The 17,202-nt window shown below is 45.0% G+C and overlaps 1 protein-coding gene across 6 annotated transcripts in view; it reads left to right on the top strand.

The window, feature by feature from the left end:
- The first annotated feature begins 12,730 nt into the window (after nt 1-12,730).
- The window catches only part of Agtpbp1 (ATP/GTP binding carboxypeptidase 1), a 126,574-nt gene continuing 122,102 nt past the window's right edge, over nt 12,731-17,202 (top strand). Inside the window, exon 1 of one of the 6 annotated variants that reach the window (XM_057787281.1) lies at nt 12,731-12,940. In XM_057787281.1, the coding sequence (XP_057643264.1) occupies nt 12,771-12,940 (170 nt within the window). In that variant the 5' untranslated portion in view covers nt 12,731-12,770. Of the gene's footprint in view, nt 12,941-13,218; nt 13,302-17,202 lie in introns of those variants that run through there. The other 5 variants (XM_057787280.1, XM_057787283.1, XM_057787282.1 and 2 more) reach the window with 5 other exon arrangements.

Below are 17,202 nucleotides of genomic sequence, written 5' to 3'. Positions count from 1 at the left end.
TATTATGTCTGTTTAGCACAATCACAATGGTAGCTTCCCTACTAGGGCCTATGACATCCCAGCCACAGATCCTTGATGCTGTAGGAATCCCTACTGCCGGTAGCCTTTAGGTTGCCCACCCACTTATACTATATATGCCGATGTAAAGCACGCATCCGGCCTCCTTTCCGACTGGCGGATTCAGTTGCTGTTCCCCGTTCCAGCAGAGGATTGTGATCTGTGAGTCTACCCCTAAATAAATAATCCTCTAATATACTCAATTCTGAGCTAGTGTGGGATTTCTTTTAAGTGTCCTTCTTTACCTTGACAAGGTTTATAGTACAGATATGAATTATCTAGTGAAGGTGGAGTTTCAAATTCAGCCAGAAGGCATTGGTTATCCCCGTAACAGATGTGACACGCCTATTTGGTCAGTAGTGTAATATGTTGGGATCACACCGTTGGTTGCAGTACACCACGCCCGTCTACGCTCTATGTGCTACCATACAGTTCGTGAACCAGGCAAAGGGCTGGAGATTGAAACACACAAAGACTCACAGACAGAGATACGAGTCATTCTTGATGCCAGGATGACTCAAGAATGCCCCCTTTATTGTGTCCAGGGACAGCTTATATAGGGATAGCCACACCCAACCAAACACACCAGAAACCATTCCCCTGCCATCAGGAACTCCTGAGGGTCTCGTGCTCAGAGCAGCTGTAGGCACTCAGATCAGGGGAAAACAAGTTGTTTACAAGAAATTCAGGATCTGGGGGCTCACTGCTCCCAACAGTTGGTGACAATTCTCCCCCAGCAGCCCGCATTCACACAGGCTTGCACTCTGAGGGTAGACATCAGGTCAGCTTCCTTCTGTTCTAACACTAAAGAAACAAGATGCGTGCACATCTTACTTGCTTTTGATGTTGCTGTGATGAAATACAACCATGTAAATTCTAGCCAGTCATTCTGTCTTATTCAACACAGATGTGCGTTTAGCTTGAAAAAAAAAAGGACAGTAGGCGTTAAAGAGATGGCTCAGAGGTTCAGAGCATTTTCTTGCCGAGGAACTGGGTTCAGCTCTCAACACCTACATGATGGCTAACAACACCTGTAATTCCGCTCTAGGAGAACTGATGCCTTCTTCTGCAGGTACCAAGCACTCACGTGATGCAATACATCAATGCATACAAAACATTGATATACATTGTGCACATACAAATAAGTATTTTTTTTTTAAGACTGAACAGTAGAGACACGTCAGAAGCTGGGAGGGGTGGGTGCCGGGGAAACAAGGATGTAGTGTAGTGGAAAGCTGCATGCTGAAACACAGCATGTGGGCCAGAATGTTCCACTGAGCCTTCCTGAGCATCCCCAGGATGGCCTTATGTACTGACACAAGTGAGTGATGAATATCTCAGAATAGCTGGGTCGACACTAAGGATGCTCAATCAGGCTCAAGATTGTGAAAGCCTTTTCCTCCAAGCCTTCCCTAATTGAATTAGACTCTTCCTGGCAGGGAAGGAGCCTGGGACAGACTGACTGGAAGGACAGTTACGGACGCGCTGGGATTTGGCTCTTCAGCTGTTTTGGAATGCTTGCCTGAGCTCAGATTACTGTTCCCATTAGCTGTGGTCCTTTCATCTTCCTGTACAGTTAAGTGATGTGACTGAGAGTTCCTGGAGCGAAGCCATGCTTGCTGCCAAACCTTCCGCAAGGCTGGTTAACTGATTAGAATTTCAATGATTGCAGAGAGGTTGAAATGTTGCAGGTTCAGAGCCAAATTACAGTTTATCTTGGGTCTTGGGTTATCTTTAGCTTCCACGGTAGCCATTCATTTCCCTCTCTGTCTGTCTGATCTAACTTCCCTGTGACTATCAGGTTCTCTCTCTCTCTCTCTCTCTCTCTCTCTCTCTCTCCTCCCTCTTTTTATCCTCCCTTTCTCTTTCCTCCATTCCTCTCCTTCTTCTTCTTCTTCTTCTTCTTCTTCTTCTTCTTCTTCTTCTGCTTCTGCTTCTGCTTCTGCTTCTGCTTCTGCTTCTGCTTCTGCTTCTGCTTCTGCTTCTGCTTCTGCTTCTCCTTCTCCTTCTCCTTCTCCTTCTTCTTCTGTCTTACTTTGTAGCTCTGCCTGCCCTGGCCTGGAATTCATAGAGATCCGCCTGCCCCGGCACCCTAAGTGCTGGGATTAAGTCATGCACCTCTAAGCACAGCTCAGAGAAACTTTTTGAAATGCATTAGGTAGTAGACCTCTTTCTTCCATCAGCTCCAAAGCTAAGAGTGTTGTCAGACAGCATGTGAGGCCCACATGAGAGGTTCCCCAGTTCTTCTAACCATCTGCCTAATGTTTCCATCAGTGCGTTTGGAAAGTGTCTTCATATGTGGTACTTGTTCTGTTTCTGTAAGAACTTCATGGTTGCTACCTCATTGGAACATGAGAGTTAGGGTACTCTAAATATGTTCCCTACCATGGTCACCTGGCTTGTTTCATCACTAAAACACACAACCCTCAGTGAAGACTCACAGTGTTAATGAGACATAGCACACATAAAAATTGAGTCTAGCACTACACATGGCAGGCGAAAGCATCGAGGGAAAATCTTGTGCTGGGAAAATGAGTCTTTGACGTAAAAGACCCTATTCTCTGCACAGCAGTACTGGGTGAATTAGAGAACTCTGTTGGTTTTGGTCTATTTCTTCTGCTTTGAAAATGTACCTTACTGCTCTACTGAAACTATGTGTCTCTGGTCTGTTCCCTCTTTGGGGGCGCTTGTACCTTTCAGAGGTGTCCTCCAAACCCTGCTCTTCGATGACTCAGACACAAAGCATAAAGGAAATGCCACCCAATAAAATCTGTTTTCTGCTGTCTCACCTCCGCCCTTGTGGCCTTTTATTACCCGAGACCCAGAGTGTGCATGTGGCGCTTACCCAAGCTCTGAGCTTTTCCATCAGCGTCATCTCTTCTGTGACCTATTTTCTTTTCATTAACGTTATTTCAAAATTGTGTTTCTGGCCAAGGCCTGTGTCTTACTGATTAAAGATCCAGCACCTATAAATTCATTTGGCCAATTGCAATTTAGCTTCAGTGAAAGGCTCCTAGGCTGAGAATTTGGGTTGTATCTGCTGCAGTGTAGATGTGGAGAGGTAGAAAGTTATATAAAGTCTTTATTTTATATCAATGGCCACTAGGTGTTTAAGGGAAAGTGCCTAGACCACTGCTCATTCATAATTTTAACTTTTTTCAAGTTGTTCTTTGTTCCAGTTAAAACTGATTTGAACCAGCCAGAGATACCCAGTTGCTTTTTTAAAAAAAAAATTAAAGTATTTTTATTTTAAGTATACTGGTGTTCTGCCTGTCTTTAAGTGCATCACATGTGTACAGTACCAGTGTGGGCCAGAAGAGGGCATCAGAGTCCACTTAGAAATGGAGTAGCTGCCCCCCTGTGGGCCTGCTTGTGGATCTGGAACAGGACTCAGGTCCTTTCTCCATGAGTAGCTAGTGCTCTTAACCACTGAGTCATCTCTCCAGACCCCAACCAGTGGATATTTTTAAAAAGAAATGCCCTTCATTTTATGATTTTTTTTGTTCTGTTGTCATAAAAAGATGATGAGCCAGGCCGTGGTGGCGCACGCCTTTAATCCCAGCACTCAGGAGGCAGAGGCCAGCGAATTTCTGAAGTTGAGGTCAACTTGAGCTACAGAGCAATTTCCAGAACAGCCATGACTACACAGAGAAAATCCAAAACAACAACCCAATATGGTATTTGGGGTAACATGAGTATGTTCCTGTGAGGTAAAAGGCACAGTGTGTGTGTGTGTGTGTGTGTGTGTGTGTGTGTGTGTGTGTGTGTACATCAGTCACTGTTTTTGCACAGTTCTTGAACCTCATATCTCCAAGAATACGCAGTCTCTACACTGACTGACAGGCCTGTTATAAGTGTGTGTGTTATGCACATAATTTCTCCAGTTCAATCCAGTCGCTTTCTCTGTTTGAGGAGAGACGCTGCTTTGAAAATGACCCCCACAGCTCTTCTTACTCACTTTGAGTACTGAAGTTCTCTTCACTTTTCTTATCTCCTAGCTGTGCTGATTGGTTTTTCACTCCTTAGAAGGTGACCCATTGCCTTCTGTTTTAAAGCAACAACTGATGTTGGCATTGCCTAGAAAACACAGGCACATGTTGTTCTGTACAAGATGGTAATTGTCTTATATGTGTAGCATGGATAATCACAGCCCAGAGACAGATATAGAGGTTAAGCTGACGATCAGAGAGGCAGAACAGTCAGCCACTAGGGAGACCTTTTACCTCTACCAATGCTCAGACAAAGGGGTGATCCTCAGACTGCCTAGTACCATGTCTCCCCCAAACCTCAGACTCCACACTCCAGTGAGTTCCCGTCTCTTCCTTTTTTCTCTCCACCCAGCCATATCACTCTTATCTCCACCTCCCTATTGCTGGGATTAAAGGTGTGTGACTCCCAAACACTGGGATTAAAGGTATGAGCCACCACCACCAGGATCTCTTTCTGGATTGATTTTGTGTAGCCCAGGATGGCCTTGAATTTACAGAGATCCACCTGCCTCTGTTTCCCGAGTCATGGGATTAAAGGTATGTGCCATCGCTACCTGACTCTAGCTTTGCCCTCTGATCTTCATTTATTTATTAAAATACAAATAAAATATCACTATATTTTCCCTTTTTTTCTCTAAAATAAAAAAGAAGGCAATAATTAATATAAGAAAAACTACATAAATAAGTACAATAACTATATACAATATGTACAGGCAATAAGTAATCAACAATGTCTAGTCTATCTGCACTTGACAAATTCAGAGAAAACACTCCACTATCCATCTTATTTTGGTGAATCCAAAATCTTGTACCCAATTGATTTTCTATTCAAACTTGCAATACCACCCAACACTATCTTTTGATGTCTTTTAATCTTATATACTTTACACCTCTTCAGTGAGTCTCTTTTCTGTATCTGGTAAACAAGGAAAAATATAACTATAGCTATCTAGTCTTCAATTCCCTTAGAGATCCAAGACTGAAATAATATTAACTGAGTAAGAAAGAAGTGTGGAGCAAGTGACTCCAAAAAATGTGAGAAATGACTAAAACAGCTGGCTGCCTGGACAGTCACCCACGGTTCTTCTGCAACATTGGGCATCCATCTTTGGCCTACAGGCCAGCATATCCGACAGACTTTTCTGTGTAGCAGGGTATTCTGAAGGGATCTCCCTCCTTGTCTTGACAATGTTTGGCAGTCACTCTCTTTGGTGTCCTGCTTGTCCAATTAGGACAGCATACTGTCAGCAGTCGAGGCAAGGGCATTATTTTGCCCAGTGACTTATTTTTGCCAGAAAGAAAATAAACTCTGTGGAGTTTCTTTGATGCCCAACATCTTCTCTGAAGTAGATTGGTACTCCCAGGAGCAGATGTGTCTTATTGTCATAAAAAAAGAACCTATGTTATTAAAACATCTTAAATGTCATATTCTGTAGATCTCTGAAGTGTTTGAAGATGACTTGTCTATCTAAAATATGTCTTTGTTTGACCTTAAAAACATACCTAAAGTGACTACAAGTTTGGTTGAAACAGGTGATTAACTAATAACCTGTACTTCCTTATTATCCTAAACAGTTGGTAATAATAATTTTCAAGCCCTAGAAATTTGCATTACATTGTTAATGAGTTATATAAGTACAATACCTTGAACAAGAGTAGTAATATATGTACAGTATATTGTAACAAAATTTATCTCAAATTTGTTTCAATATACAAAACTTGTATACAAGTCCAATCCAATATAAAACACTTAAAACTAGTAGTTTCCTATTAAAAGTAGATTTAATAATCCACTTTTTATCTATATCCTCTCTATCTACCCTTTTATCCTATCATATTATCTTTGAAAAGACTGGGGGTGTACCTTATCATAGGAAGAACTGGTCACTGAGTCTAATTGTTCGGGTCCAATTTCACCATAACCTCATGACTACGACATTATTTAAAATTTGTCCATCTGGCTTCCAAGAATGCTGACTCATCATGGAGAAAAATGTGGCAAACAACGAGCTCATCACTGCTCTAAGGAATGCCTGTAGCTTGTCACTATTGTCAGTAAATAGCTGGACTTCTGGGATCTGGCTGCTTTCAGCAGAGCTAGGGACAGATAGCTAATCTGTCTCACAAGACCAGTCCAGAGATGGTGGAGTTCAGGAAAACTATAATTATCAAGACAGGAACAGAGTCCCGATAGATTCATTAAGGAGAATATATTTTTCCAATGACCTATTTTCTCCAACAAGGCCCTGCCTCCCGAAGTTTCATTCATCTCCCAATAGTGCCACCGAATGGGGACACAGACTCCAACTTATGAGCCTCTGTAAGGCATTCCAGATCCATACTATAAAGTGCATTGTTATGAGAACCCAGGGATGGTGGCTCCAAGGAAAACGTGGGAGCAAAGTGCGAGTCTCTGCTCTGTTGGTTACACTATTGTACACTCCCCTGTGTTCAGCAGTTGGTAATCCTTTGACCCTTATCCTATTGGGGTTTTGTGCCCTTACGTTGGCCACTAATGACCAGCTCTTCCTTCAGTTTCACTGGGTTCCAAAGCTCCGCGTGGGAAGGTGGAAAAGTTCCAACCCTTTCATTGTCAGGTTGGTGTCCCCCAAACCAGGCTTCCTTTGGAGGGTATCCAGGAGCCCCCACTCACCCACTCATCTCATTGGCATACAAAAAGACATATCATTTAAAAGACTGAAAAAGTTTTGGGAACTCTGTAGCAAGAAACAAAAGGAACGACAAGATACTTTTTTTTTTTTTTATTGTGACTTCACACCTTCTTCAATGCATTTCTTGTAAACAGCCTGTGTGTAAATGAGTCACTCTGAACTCCAGACAACATAAAAGGGGGTTGTGGAAGTATTTCATCAGAGTTGCAGAATTTAAGACTAGTTGAGCTTGCTCTAGGCCTGAAAGAATCCTAGGAATACCAAGTCTAGAGTTGTTTGGAAATGATGTGGGAGTCCCCTCTGTGTGTCACTTGGATTGGTTAATTAATAAAGAAACTGTCTTGGCCTGATAGGGCAGAACTTAGGTAGGTGGAGAAGACAGAACTGAATTCCGGGAGGAAGAAAGTAGAGTCAGGAGAGACACCATGGATCCGCCACCAGAGTAAGACATGCTGCCAAAACTTAGCCGGTAAGCCACTGCCACGTGGCGATACACAGATTAATAGAAATGGGTTAAACTAAGAGGTAAGAGTTAGCCAATAAGAAGTTAGAGCTAATGCGCCAAGTAGTGTTTTTTTTAAAAAATATTTATTTATTTATTATGTATTCAGTATTCTGTCTGCGTGTATGACTGCAGGCCAGAAGAGGGCACCAGACCCCATTACAGATGGTTGTGAGCCACCATGTGGTTGCTGGGAATTGAACTCAGGACCTTTGAAAGAGCAGGCAATGCTCTTAACCTCTGAGCCATCTCTCCAGCCCCGCCAAGCAGTGTTTTAGTTAATATAGTTTCTGTGTGGTTATTTCAGGGCTGAGCTAGCCGGGTGGCCTGGAAGAACAAGCAGTCCTCTCCTTGCAACACGGAAAGAGCAGATTTTAACAGTAGGAAGACTGGAAACAGACAATACCTAGGTGTTTTAGAGACAGTATGTCTGAGAACACAGTCTGAAAAAGAGATACATTTAGCTGATTTACAAGCAGGTATAATAAGTTGTGCCATTCACAAGTAGATGGCAGCACTGCTGGACAGCAGCCCCAAGGGACACAGGCTGCTGTCCAGTAGAAAGAACAGTTAACAATTGTTTGTCTGTGTCCAGTGTTAGAGCTGACCAGGAGGATGGCTCAATGCCACTTCACTCATTGTTACACTCATTGTTTGGCCTGGGAGGTCAGAGGAATGGAGAGAATAAGACAGACAGTCTGGTGACAAAGAGTTAGGGAAAGCGGTATGTGGATGGATGGGTTCCTCTTGAATGGGCACTTATCGTTGTATTTCATGTGAAACTCATCAATGGGCATGGACTGCAGTGGAGGCAGGTAATGGCCAGCTTGAACATCCACAGAGATCATCAGTCTCTTTGCCCAGCCATCACCATATGAGTTCCAACGAACCTATCCACACAAAATGTGGCTGTGGGGTAAAAGGGTCAGCCAACAAAACACACCCTCACCCTGAAACCAGAGCCAAAATCCACGCTTTGGCACTGAAACCAGAACCAAAGAAACACACTCTGCCCCTGACCAACTCAGCATGAAAACCAACCAATCCCTTAGCAGGAAAACCAACCAATCCCTGAGCAGGAAATCCAGCCTATCTCTGAGTTTGTCCAAGCTCAGGGATTGAAATCCGACCAATTCCCAGCCTGAAAATCTTCACTCTGGAAAAACCCTGCCCGAAGAAGCCCTATATAAGCCCTGTGCCTGTTCAGTTGGGAGCTGCCCTTTTCCACTCTGGCAGAGGCAGTCACTCTCCTGGATTCCTCCCTCCCTAATCTCTTGAATGCCATTTGGGTGAGACTTTCTTTCCTCTGGAATGGAGCAGACCAGAGAAGTAACAACTTTCCCCTGAGCAGGAGCAGAGCAGAGCAGAGCGGACACTTTAACTGGGGAAACCGTCCCCTAGCCTAGCAGAGTTGATACACTCTGGGGGACCTGAGTTTACCTGCAACAGCTTCTCTGGGGAAACCGTCCCCTGCTGGAGCAGAGTTACACTTATATTGGGGAAACCTTTCCCTGGAGGCTACACTTAGAGTGACTTGTGGTATTCCTTGGCTCCCGACTGCCAGGATCCCTTTGCATCTGAGCTGCAATGTTTACAGCTTCTGTGGCCAAGATGGAAGGTTTGTATGAACTCACCGACGCAGATTCACTGATACTAAGGCACTTTGGTGAGGGCTCACGGCGAGACAGCAGTCTGACAGCAGCTGAGACCCCTAATCTATCTACACAGGCGGCTCCTGCCACATTTGTCTGTGAAGTCCACTGTCACCCTGACTAGCACCCCTTCAAGCTGTTTTGCAGGGAAGGATCTCCAGTGATGAACATCTTCCTCTAGCACCCTAACAAGTTGATTTCAGGAAAGTTCCTGAAGACATAGGAATTTCACCAGCACTACAACACAGCGAAGTATTTGCCCACCAGTGAGTTAGAGCTGTTCCCCGGCCCAAGGTCTGGCTGACTGATACAGCGAGAAATTATTGTTCTGAAATACCGATCCCATTGTGATGAGAAAAATCATGATATGGTCTAATTCTGAGAGGATGGATGTGTTCCTGAAAGGGGGTTTTATCTAAATTTGTTAATAATGTGGTAATGTATTTACCTCATATCCATGAAAATCTGGGTTTGATGACTAGCATCTCACAAGAATGGCAGCCTACACTTGTAGTCCTAGCAATCAGAGGATGGGGGGGGGATTGGAAATTCAAGGTCATCCGTGGTTGTCTCTGAAAGAGACAGAACAATCATTACAAATGCTATATTGTTAAAACTGGAAAGAAAGATGGGCATGGTACCACACATTTAATCCCAGTGCTCAGGAGGTGGAAGGCTTATCTCTGTTAGCTCAAGGACAGCCTGGTCCATGAAGTGAGTTCTCAGTCAGCCAGGGATACACAGTGAGACCCTGTCTCAAAACAACCGAAAGAATGGAAGGAAACTCTATTCCCAGCAAACAACCGAAAGAATGGAAGGAAACTCTATTCCCAGCACTACCGAAGCAGCAGCTGTGCAAGGCCAGAGGCCACACATCTCAGTAACCTAGAACTTGTGGGCCTCTGTGATCATATAATCTGGAGGGAAACCCTCTTTAGGTTTTGTTTTCAATTTAATTTACTATCTCAGTTTCCCAGTTGTTTCCTTGGACCACCATCAAGGACTGGCCTTGATAAAAATATTCTTACCAGGGTGGAGCATGGGAATTTAGAAATATAAGTAAAGAATATGACGACACATAAAGAATAATAGGACAGAAACCATAGAAAGTATGGGGAGGGCATTCCAGTGACTGAAATCACCACGGTTATTTTTCCACAGCTTTTATACCCAGTGTAAGGTGGGGGGAGGGAACAAAAGACTTTATTAACATGATACAAAGGATAACTCACAATCGCTTTATCACTCTGAGACACCAAATCATTAGCTTCCTGTTATCTAGGTAGCCAAGGTGCTCTAGATCAGGTGTCCTGAAGACTGCTCCTCCCCAGGTGACCTCAAGGTTACTAAAGAAGCAGAAGTACATTTGCATACCCTGACTGCCTGTCAGGATGGCAGGGATCTACCTGAATGAGCCATTTTAACGTTAAAAGAACCAGGCATTCACATCCTGAGTTGCCATGCATAACCATGCTTGTTGATCATGTGAGCAACCTCCTGATGCCCTGTCAGACAAGCTGTCAATTATTTGAACAACATCCTGACCCTCTGACTGTTAGACAAGGTGGGAATGGGCCTATGTTTTGGGGCCTCCACAGACCACGGCTTGGCACTGAACTTGGGCTCTCGGACACACAAAGCATGTGCTCTACCACCGAGCTCTCCCTCTGATTATTTATATTCAATTATATATCACCTTAGAGTTTACCGCCACATGAAGAGGATTTTCTCCACGTGAGGTTTATGTATTCATTGAGAGAATCAGAACAAAATTCACAGATAATACAGTTATTTATATATGAAAGCACATTAACCACAAAATGAGTGAGGTTTCAAAATTATTTAAATTTAGCTCATTGTTCAGTTAGGATGAAAGCAGGGCTCTGGGGACAAGGGAAGTTGAGGAATGAACAACTGAGATGTGTCTCCAAAGAGTTGCTCCAGGAAGAGATGGTGTCTAGCACCGTGGAGGAGAGTCCTGGAGGACCTGCCCCTGCCTGGTACTCTGGGTGAGGGTTTGGAGTCAGCTGGGGCTGGTGCTGCTTGGAGAAGAAGCCTGTTCATTTCCTGAGTGCTCAAACCCCGTGTTAAACTCTAGTGTTTACATGTGTTTAAGATCATAGTAGTTGAGGTCTACAAGAGTTAGTTCCAGGACAGCCTCCAAAGCTACAGAGAAACCCTGTCTCAAAAAAACCAAAAGAAGAAAAAAAAAAGATCACAGTAGAGTTGAGGCCATTCTCTAGGGGTGTATGTGTGTTTCAAGTGTTTTTTTTTTTATTAAAATGTTTTAATACACTCTTTTCTCATTTTCTATAGCTATCCCGGTTCCCACTACCTTCCCTTTTCTCATCCCATTCTTCCCCATCACCCCCCACCTTCCACTCCTCAGAAACGGTAAGTCTTCTCATGGGGGGTCAATAAAGACTGACACTTCACTTCAAGGCCCTCTCCCCTATATCTAGGCTGAGTAAGGTATCTCTCCAAAGAGAATGTGCTCCAAGACATCAGTTCAAGCACTAGGGATAAATCCTGGTTCAAGTTCTTACAATAGCCAAACATATGTCATTCATTTGCAAATTATGTGTTTGTAATCATTGCAAAGCCAAATGCTATTTACCCAGCTATACGGGCTAATTTTCTAAGTCTTTGTTCTGACCATTAACAGTACTTTGCTAAAGATAAATTCAAATTCTAACATGTACACATTTATGTCTTTCAATATTGCAAGTTGATTTATTTAGAAATATGTTCTTTAAATATCTTATGAATACTAGTATTTAAACATTTTGAAGTCATAAATACTCATAATCATATTTTCAGATGGGGAAAGTTTGGGGTGTGGTTTACTGATATTTTAAGTTCTATAATTTATCATTTTGTGCTCACACGGGGAAAATGGTAACATTTAATAAAATGGCAGTCGCTTGTCCTCTTAGTAAAGCCCTCATGGCAAACTGCATGAAGCAGTTTCACACCTTGATCGCCTTCAGGAACCTGCTACATTTTGCTTAAGCAAAACAATAAGAACAAAATAAAACCCCGAAAGGGCTCAGTTCAGTCCCCTATTCTGCTGTGATAATTTTATATCCTTTACCAACTACCATAAACACCAAGCATGATATGTGCTTCTTAAAAACGCAAATGATGTCTTTATTAACTATGTATCTCGGAGCGTTTAAACGCAGTCAAACAAAACACAATCTTGTTTCCAGGATTTTGCCTTTAGCGAGCAACTTCGCAGCAATGTTTTCGAGACGAACCAGCATGGCATCTTGTTCAGATATCTCCTTTATCCGGGTCTGACCAGGGGTGCAGTTCGTGTTTGCAGAAGCCAGGCGGCACAGCCTTCCCAGCCTGTTCTGGGTCTCCTTGGGGTCAGGAAAGGACTAGCCTCACCACCGTGTTCCCAAGATTTTATGGGATCTGGGGAACTAACAACCACTATCCCGAGCCTCAACGAAGCCTCCTAGCAGCTTGGGTGGTTGGCAATGATGGGCCCCGGCTCAGATCCGAAAAAAAGGTTGCGGCCATCTGAAGAACGTGTCGATCTCGGTTACACTGGCCGGTGGCCCGCAGGCAGCCAAGGGCGCGAGCGCCCACAGCCGGGAGCTCAGACCCGCGGACCCGCCCTGCCCCACCCGCCGCCTTGGCACCCACGCCTCCCCTGCAAGAGCCTCGCCCCGCCCCGCGCGCACGCGCCCGGCTCCTTCTCACACGCCCCGCCCCCGCCCGCGGGCACGCGCCCGTACCGGTCCTCCTCTGGCGTCCCGCCCCTCCCCCGGTGTGTGTAGTGTGTGTGCGGGCGCCCCTCCCTCGCGCGCACGCGCCTTGCGGGCGCCCGCGAGCCGGCTCTCCGAGGCGTGAGTTGGGCGGGGCGCCGCGCTGACGTTGCCCCGGGATGCGGGCAGGTTCCGCAGCCGTCTTCGCCGCCACCGCCTCTCCTGCCACCGGGGTTTGTATGAAAACACCGGGCGGCGGGCGGCGGGCGGCGAGGGACCCTCCTCCGTGCGGTCCGGGAGTCGCGGGCGGAGGCCGAGCGCAGTCCCCGCCAGCGCCCACGCCGAGCCGGTGAGCGTCCCCGCTGTCCGCGCGTCCCGCCAGCCCGCCCGCCTCCCGGCTCCCGGCTGCGCCTCCGCTCACCTGGCGGGCGGGGGTGAGGCGCGCTGCGAGGCGGGGAGGCCGGCCGGCCCGGCTGTCTATCGAGCGAGCCGCGGCCGCCGCCGCCCCGTGCGCTGCCCGCCGCGCTCCGCTGCCCGCCACTCCCCCGACCTCCGCCCGGCCGCGCCCCGGGACGCTTTGATTGGCTCTTGTTTGACAGTTTAGCGCCGCGGAAGGCAGTTCCAACACCGCCCCGGGTAGCCCGGGTGGACGTTGACAGGGTAAAGGCTCGTCTGCGGTACCTCGCTGCTGGGCTCGCTCGCTGTGTGAGGTAACGGCGGCCACCCCGCTGGCTGGCATGGCGGGTTCTCGGTGGCGAGCCCTCCCTCCAGGTGTCGGGAATGGGAACGGCGCCCATGCGGTGCAGGGCAGTTCGTAGTCGGCGGGGACGAGTGGCCAGCGCTTGCGCTCACTTGGCCAGCCTCCGAATTATCCTCACAGCTCTCCTGAGATAGGAAGTTATTTTTGTAATTGTGCTTTGGAATGTTTTCGGTCTAGTTGACCAAAAAAGAAATGGTTTATGGAAGGCATAGATTTTAAAAGTGAAAACCAAGTCCTTGGAGATCTGTAAGCCGACCTCGCTAAGAGAGGCACTCGGCCTTGCCTTGGTCCACCCGGATTTCTTCCCATTTGCTAGGTTTACCGTTCCGCTTCTCCTGAGTTATATTCTGCCGTGAAGTTACACGTTCATTTTGAGTGACCGTGGAGTTTTGCCTTGAGTTGCTGGATCAGTGTTTAAAATTGTAATCTTCGTTAAACTCTGAAACAGACGCTTTTTGTGTTTGACCAACGTTACAAAATGTGAAATACGTCAATGTAACAAGCTTTTGTGGTAGCAATCAAGATTTTTTATTTTTTTAGAATTTGTTTTACATATATGTACGAGTGTTTGCTTGCTGTATGTATACATGTTCACCACGTGTGTACTTGATGCCCGAGGAGGTCAAAAGAGGGCGTCGGATTCCCTGGAATTGGAGTACTTTTGTTGTGAGCCAAAATGTGGGAGCTGGGAATCAGACCCTCCCAGGTCCTCTGGAAGAACAGCAGCCAGTGCCCGGGGAACACTGAGCCACCCCTTTAGCCTTGTAGCAATAATGCTTTTGATTGAGATACCCCCGGTTTTCGTGTGTGTCTGTACGCGCGCGCGCGCGTGCGCTTAGGTATAGGTCAGACAACTTGAGAGTTTTGGTTCTCTCTTTGACCTTATGGGTGCAGGGGATGGACCTCAGGTGGTCATGGGCAGATGCCCCTGCCTGCAGAACCATCTTGCTCTCCTCTTGAATTGAAGCATTCTCTTGAGAGAAGTCTGCTACATTGCTGTGTAATGATTCACCCACATTAGTGGAGGAAGAGGAGGTCCATGATGTGTGAAATATTTTAATTTATATTACAAATACAAATTGTATTACTGTTTATTAACGTAGCCCTACATTCTGGATTTTGTCTTTACGCTTCTTTCGCATTAGTCATCTCTAATAGCTCGAGCGCTTTAGCGCCTCAGAGTTCAGACAGCAAATGGCAGTTGGTGAGCCTCTACATATTGTTCAGGCTCTGTCTTTCAGCAGTGGGTATCCAGGTAAACCCTGGACGTGGTTAAGGGTGGGTGCTACATTTTAAACCTCACATGCTGTCCTGCGGTGGTTAAGGTGTTGGGGCTCAGCCAGAGAGGCTGAATTTGTGTCCTGGCTTGCTGTAGGCATTTGTTTATCCTCTGGATTCAGCTCTCTCCATGCCAAAAATGGAGATGATGGTGTTTATGCCCTTAGGATGATCTCAAGCATGAAATAAGTTAATGCAAGTGTCTTTTTGCAGCGTGTAATAGGCGGTGTTTGGTGGGCATTACTCTTCTTGCTGCCGGTTCCCCACAGTTAATCAGCCAAACGAAAACTTCAGGCTGGCTGGGCAGCATTAGCACAGGTTAATTCCCGTGACCCGTTTTCTTCTTTGAAGCTGCGAGTGTGTAGTCTCACTCTTGTTTCTTGGAAACATGTAAGTTTTAAATAGAGTAGGTACACCCTGAGGAGACTGCCCTGGGATGTTGCTGGAGAGCTGAGTATCTTGGCCTGTCCCCTGGACAGAAACTTGGAATGCCTGCCTCATGTTGGTGGTGGCTGCTATTTTAAACACCTGTTTTCCAGTTATTGAGTGTTTCTCTGTCATATGTTGGTATTGGATGCATTATCAAAACACTTGTGGGGCGGGGCTGGAGAGATGGCTCAGAGGTTAAGAGCATTGCCTGCTCTTCCAAAGGTCCTGAGTTCAATTCCCGGCAACCACATGGTGGCTCACAACCATCTGTAAAGAGGTCTGGTGCCCTCTTCTGGCCTGTAGATATGCACACAGACAGAATATTGTATACATAATAAATAAATATTTAAAAAAAAAACACTTGTGGGCACATAGATGTTTCTAGGATATACAGAGTAATTATTATTATTATTTTTTTTTGAGACAGGGTTTCTCTGTAACTTTGGAGCCTGTGCTGGAACTACCTCTTGTAGACCAGGCTGACCTCTGCCTTCTGAGTGCTGGGATTAAAAGCGTGTGCCACCACCACCCGGCATACAGAGTAAATTTTATGTATGCATTCTGTTTGTCTTTATTGATGTTACATAAAATGGTGCTTTGATTTTGTATTATATTCATGTTCAGCTTTCATCTAATTTTCCTAGGAAATGGGTCTCTCCATTAATAATTTCATATTTTTATTCTTGGTTTGCAAGGATTTGATGCGACTTGGGCATCTCTTATCTGATATTCTTGGGGCCCACAGGTGTTTTAGATTTTGGAATATTTCCATACCTCTGAGATGTTTTGAAGACGGTACCCCATCCGAACATGATAGACATTGTATATGTGTAGGATGTGATATTGCATGCAAGTGTTTAGCGTGCCTACATTTTGTTTGCAGTGTGGCAGGTGAGGTCAGCTGGGAGCTTTCTGTTGGAGGTATCAGGTTAGTGTTCAGAAGGTTTGGGGTTTGGAATTTTAGATTAGAGTTGTGCAGCCTATATTCATAGTCTGTTCTTAAATCAGATATTTTCAACCTGACCTCAGGATTCCTTTTACATTTTTTGTAGGTTATATCCATATTTATTTTGTTACAATTTTTTGTTAATTCACTTATAATTGTAGCCTTAAACACATTACATATTAATACAAACAGCATATTTTTAAATGAGAAAAAGCAGGACAACAGACCTTGTGAGAAGAACGGTAGTGTTTTACATATTTGTAAGTTTTCCATGCTTTTTCTCAATCTCTTCTTTCCTTTCCCTCCCTTCTCTTACCCTCCTCCCACCCTTTGTTTTGGAGTTGTTCTAGGCAAGGAAGGCTGCTACCGCAGAGTTATACCCCAGACTTAATTTGTGTAATTCTTTAATATCAAGTAATACAAACAGATAGGTTATTTCTGCTTCAGCATTCAATCTATTGCAATATGTTGTTTAGGTTGAAGTATATATATATATGGAGAACATCCAGCCAGATACAGTTAGTGGCTATAAGGGGGGAGGCAATAATTGTGGATATTTTTATTTGGTATGTCATCAAAACTCAACAACTGGCACTTTCTTAAAGGTTAGTTGCAAGATGGAAGCTGAAATCTTATCTGTTTTTTTTTATGCTCATTTATACTTAAGTGTGTTGTGAGCTCTAAATGGATCTTATGCACATTTGGATTTGTATCAATTTGTTGGTCAGGTGCTAAGTATTGGTTCACTGAGTTGGGCACATCTTCCACATAGTGGTGTATTTTATTGCATAGTACCAAAGAAAGTCATGTCTTTGGGTCCTAGTACTGGAGATTGGACCTAGGGTCAGCCAGATCACTTATGCATTCTTAATTTTTGTAGTGAGGAGCGGCGGGCCCCACCTCCCAGCTCCTGGCTCCCAGCCAGCTTTACCCAAAATAATTACACGGAAACTATATTCTTTTAAACACTGCCTGGCCCATTAGTTCCAGCCTCTTATTGGCTAACTCTCATATCTTGATTAACCCATTTCTAATAATGTGTGTAGCACCATGAAGTGGTAGCTTACCAGGAAAGATCCTAACCTGCATCTGTCTCGGAGAGGAGAATCATGGCGACTGCCTGACTCAGCTTCTTTCTCCCAGCATTCTGTTCTGTTTACTCCGCCTACCTAATTTTCTATCCTATTAAAGAGCCAAT

Source organism: Chionomys nivalis, chromosome 13 (genome assembly GCF_950005125.1).
Source record: "Chionomys nivalis chromosome 13, mChiNiv1.1, whole genome shotgun sequence".
In the NCBI taxonomy this organism is placed as follows: Eukaryota; Metazoa; Chordata; class Mammalia; order Rodentia; family Cricetidae; genus Chionomys; species Chionomys nivalis.
Note: the sequence above shows the minus strand (reverse complement) of the source record. Positions and strands in the feature narration are given on the sequence as shown.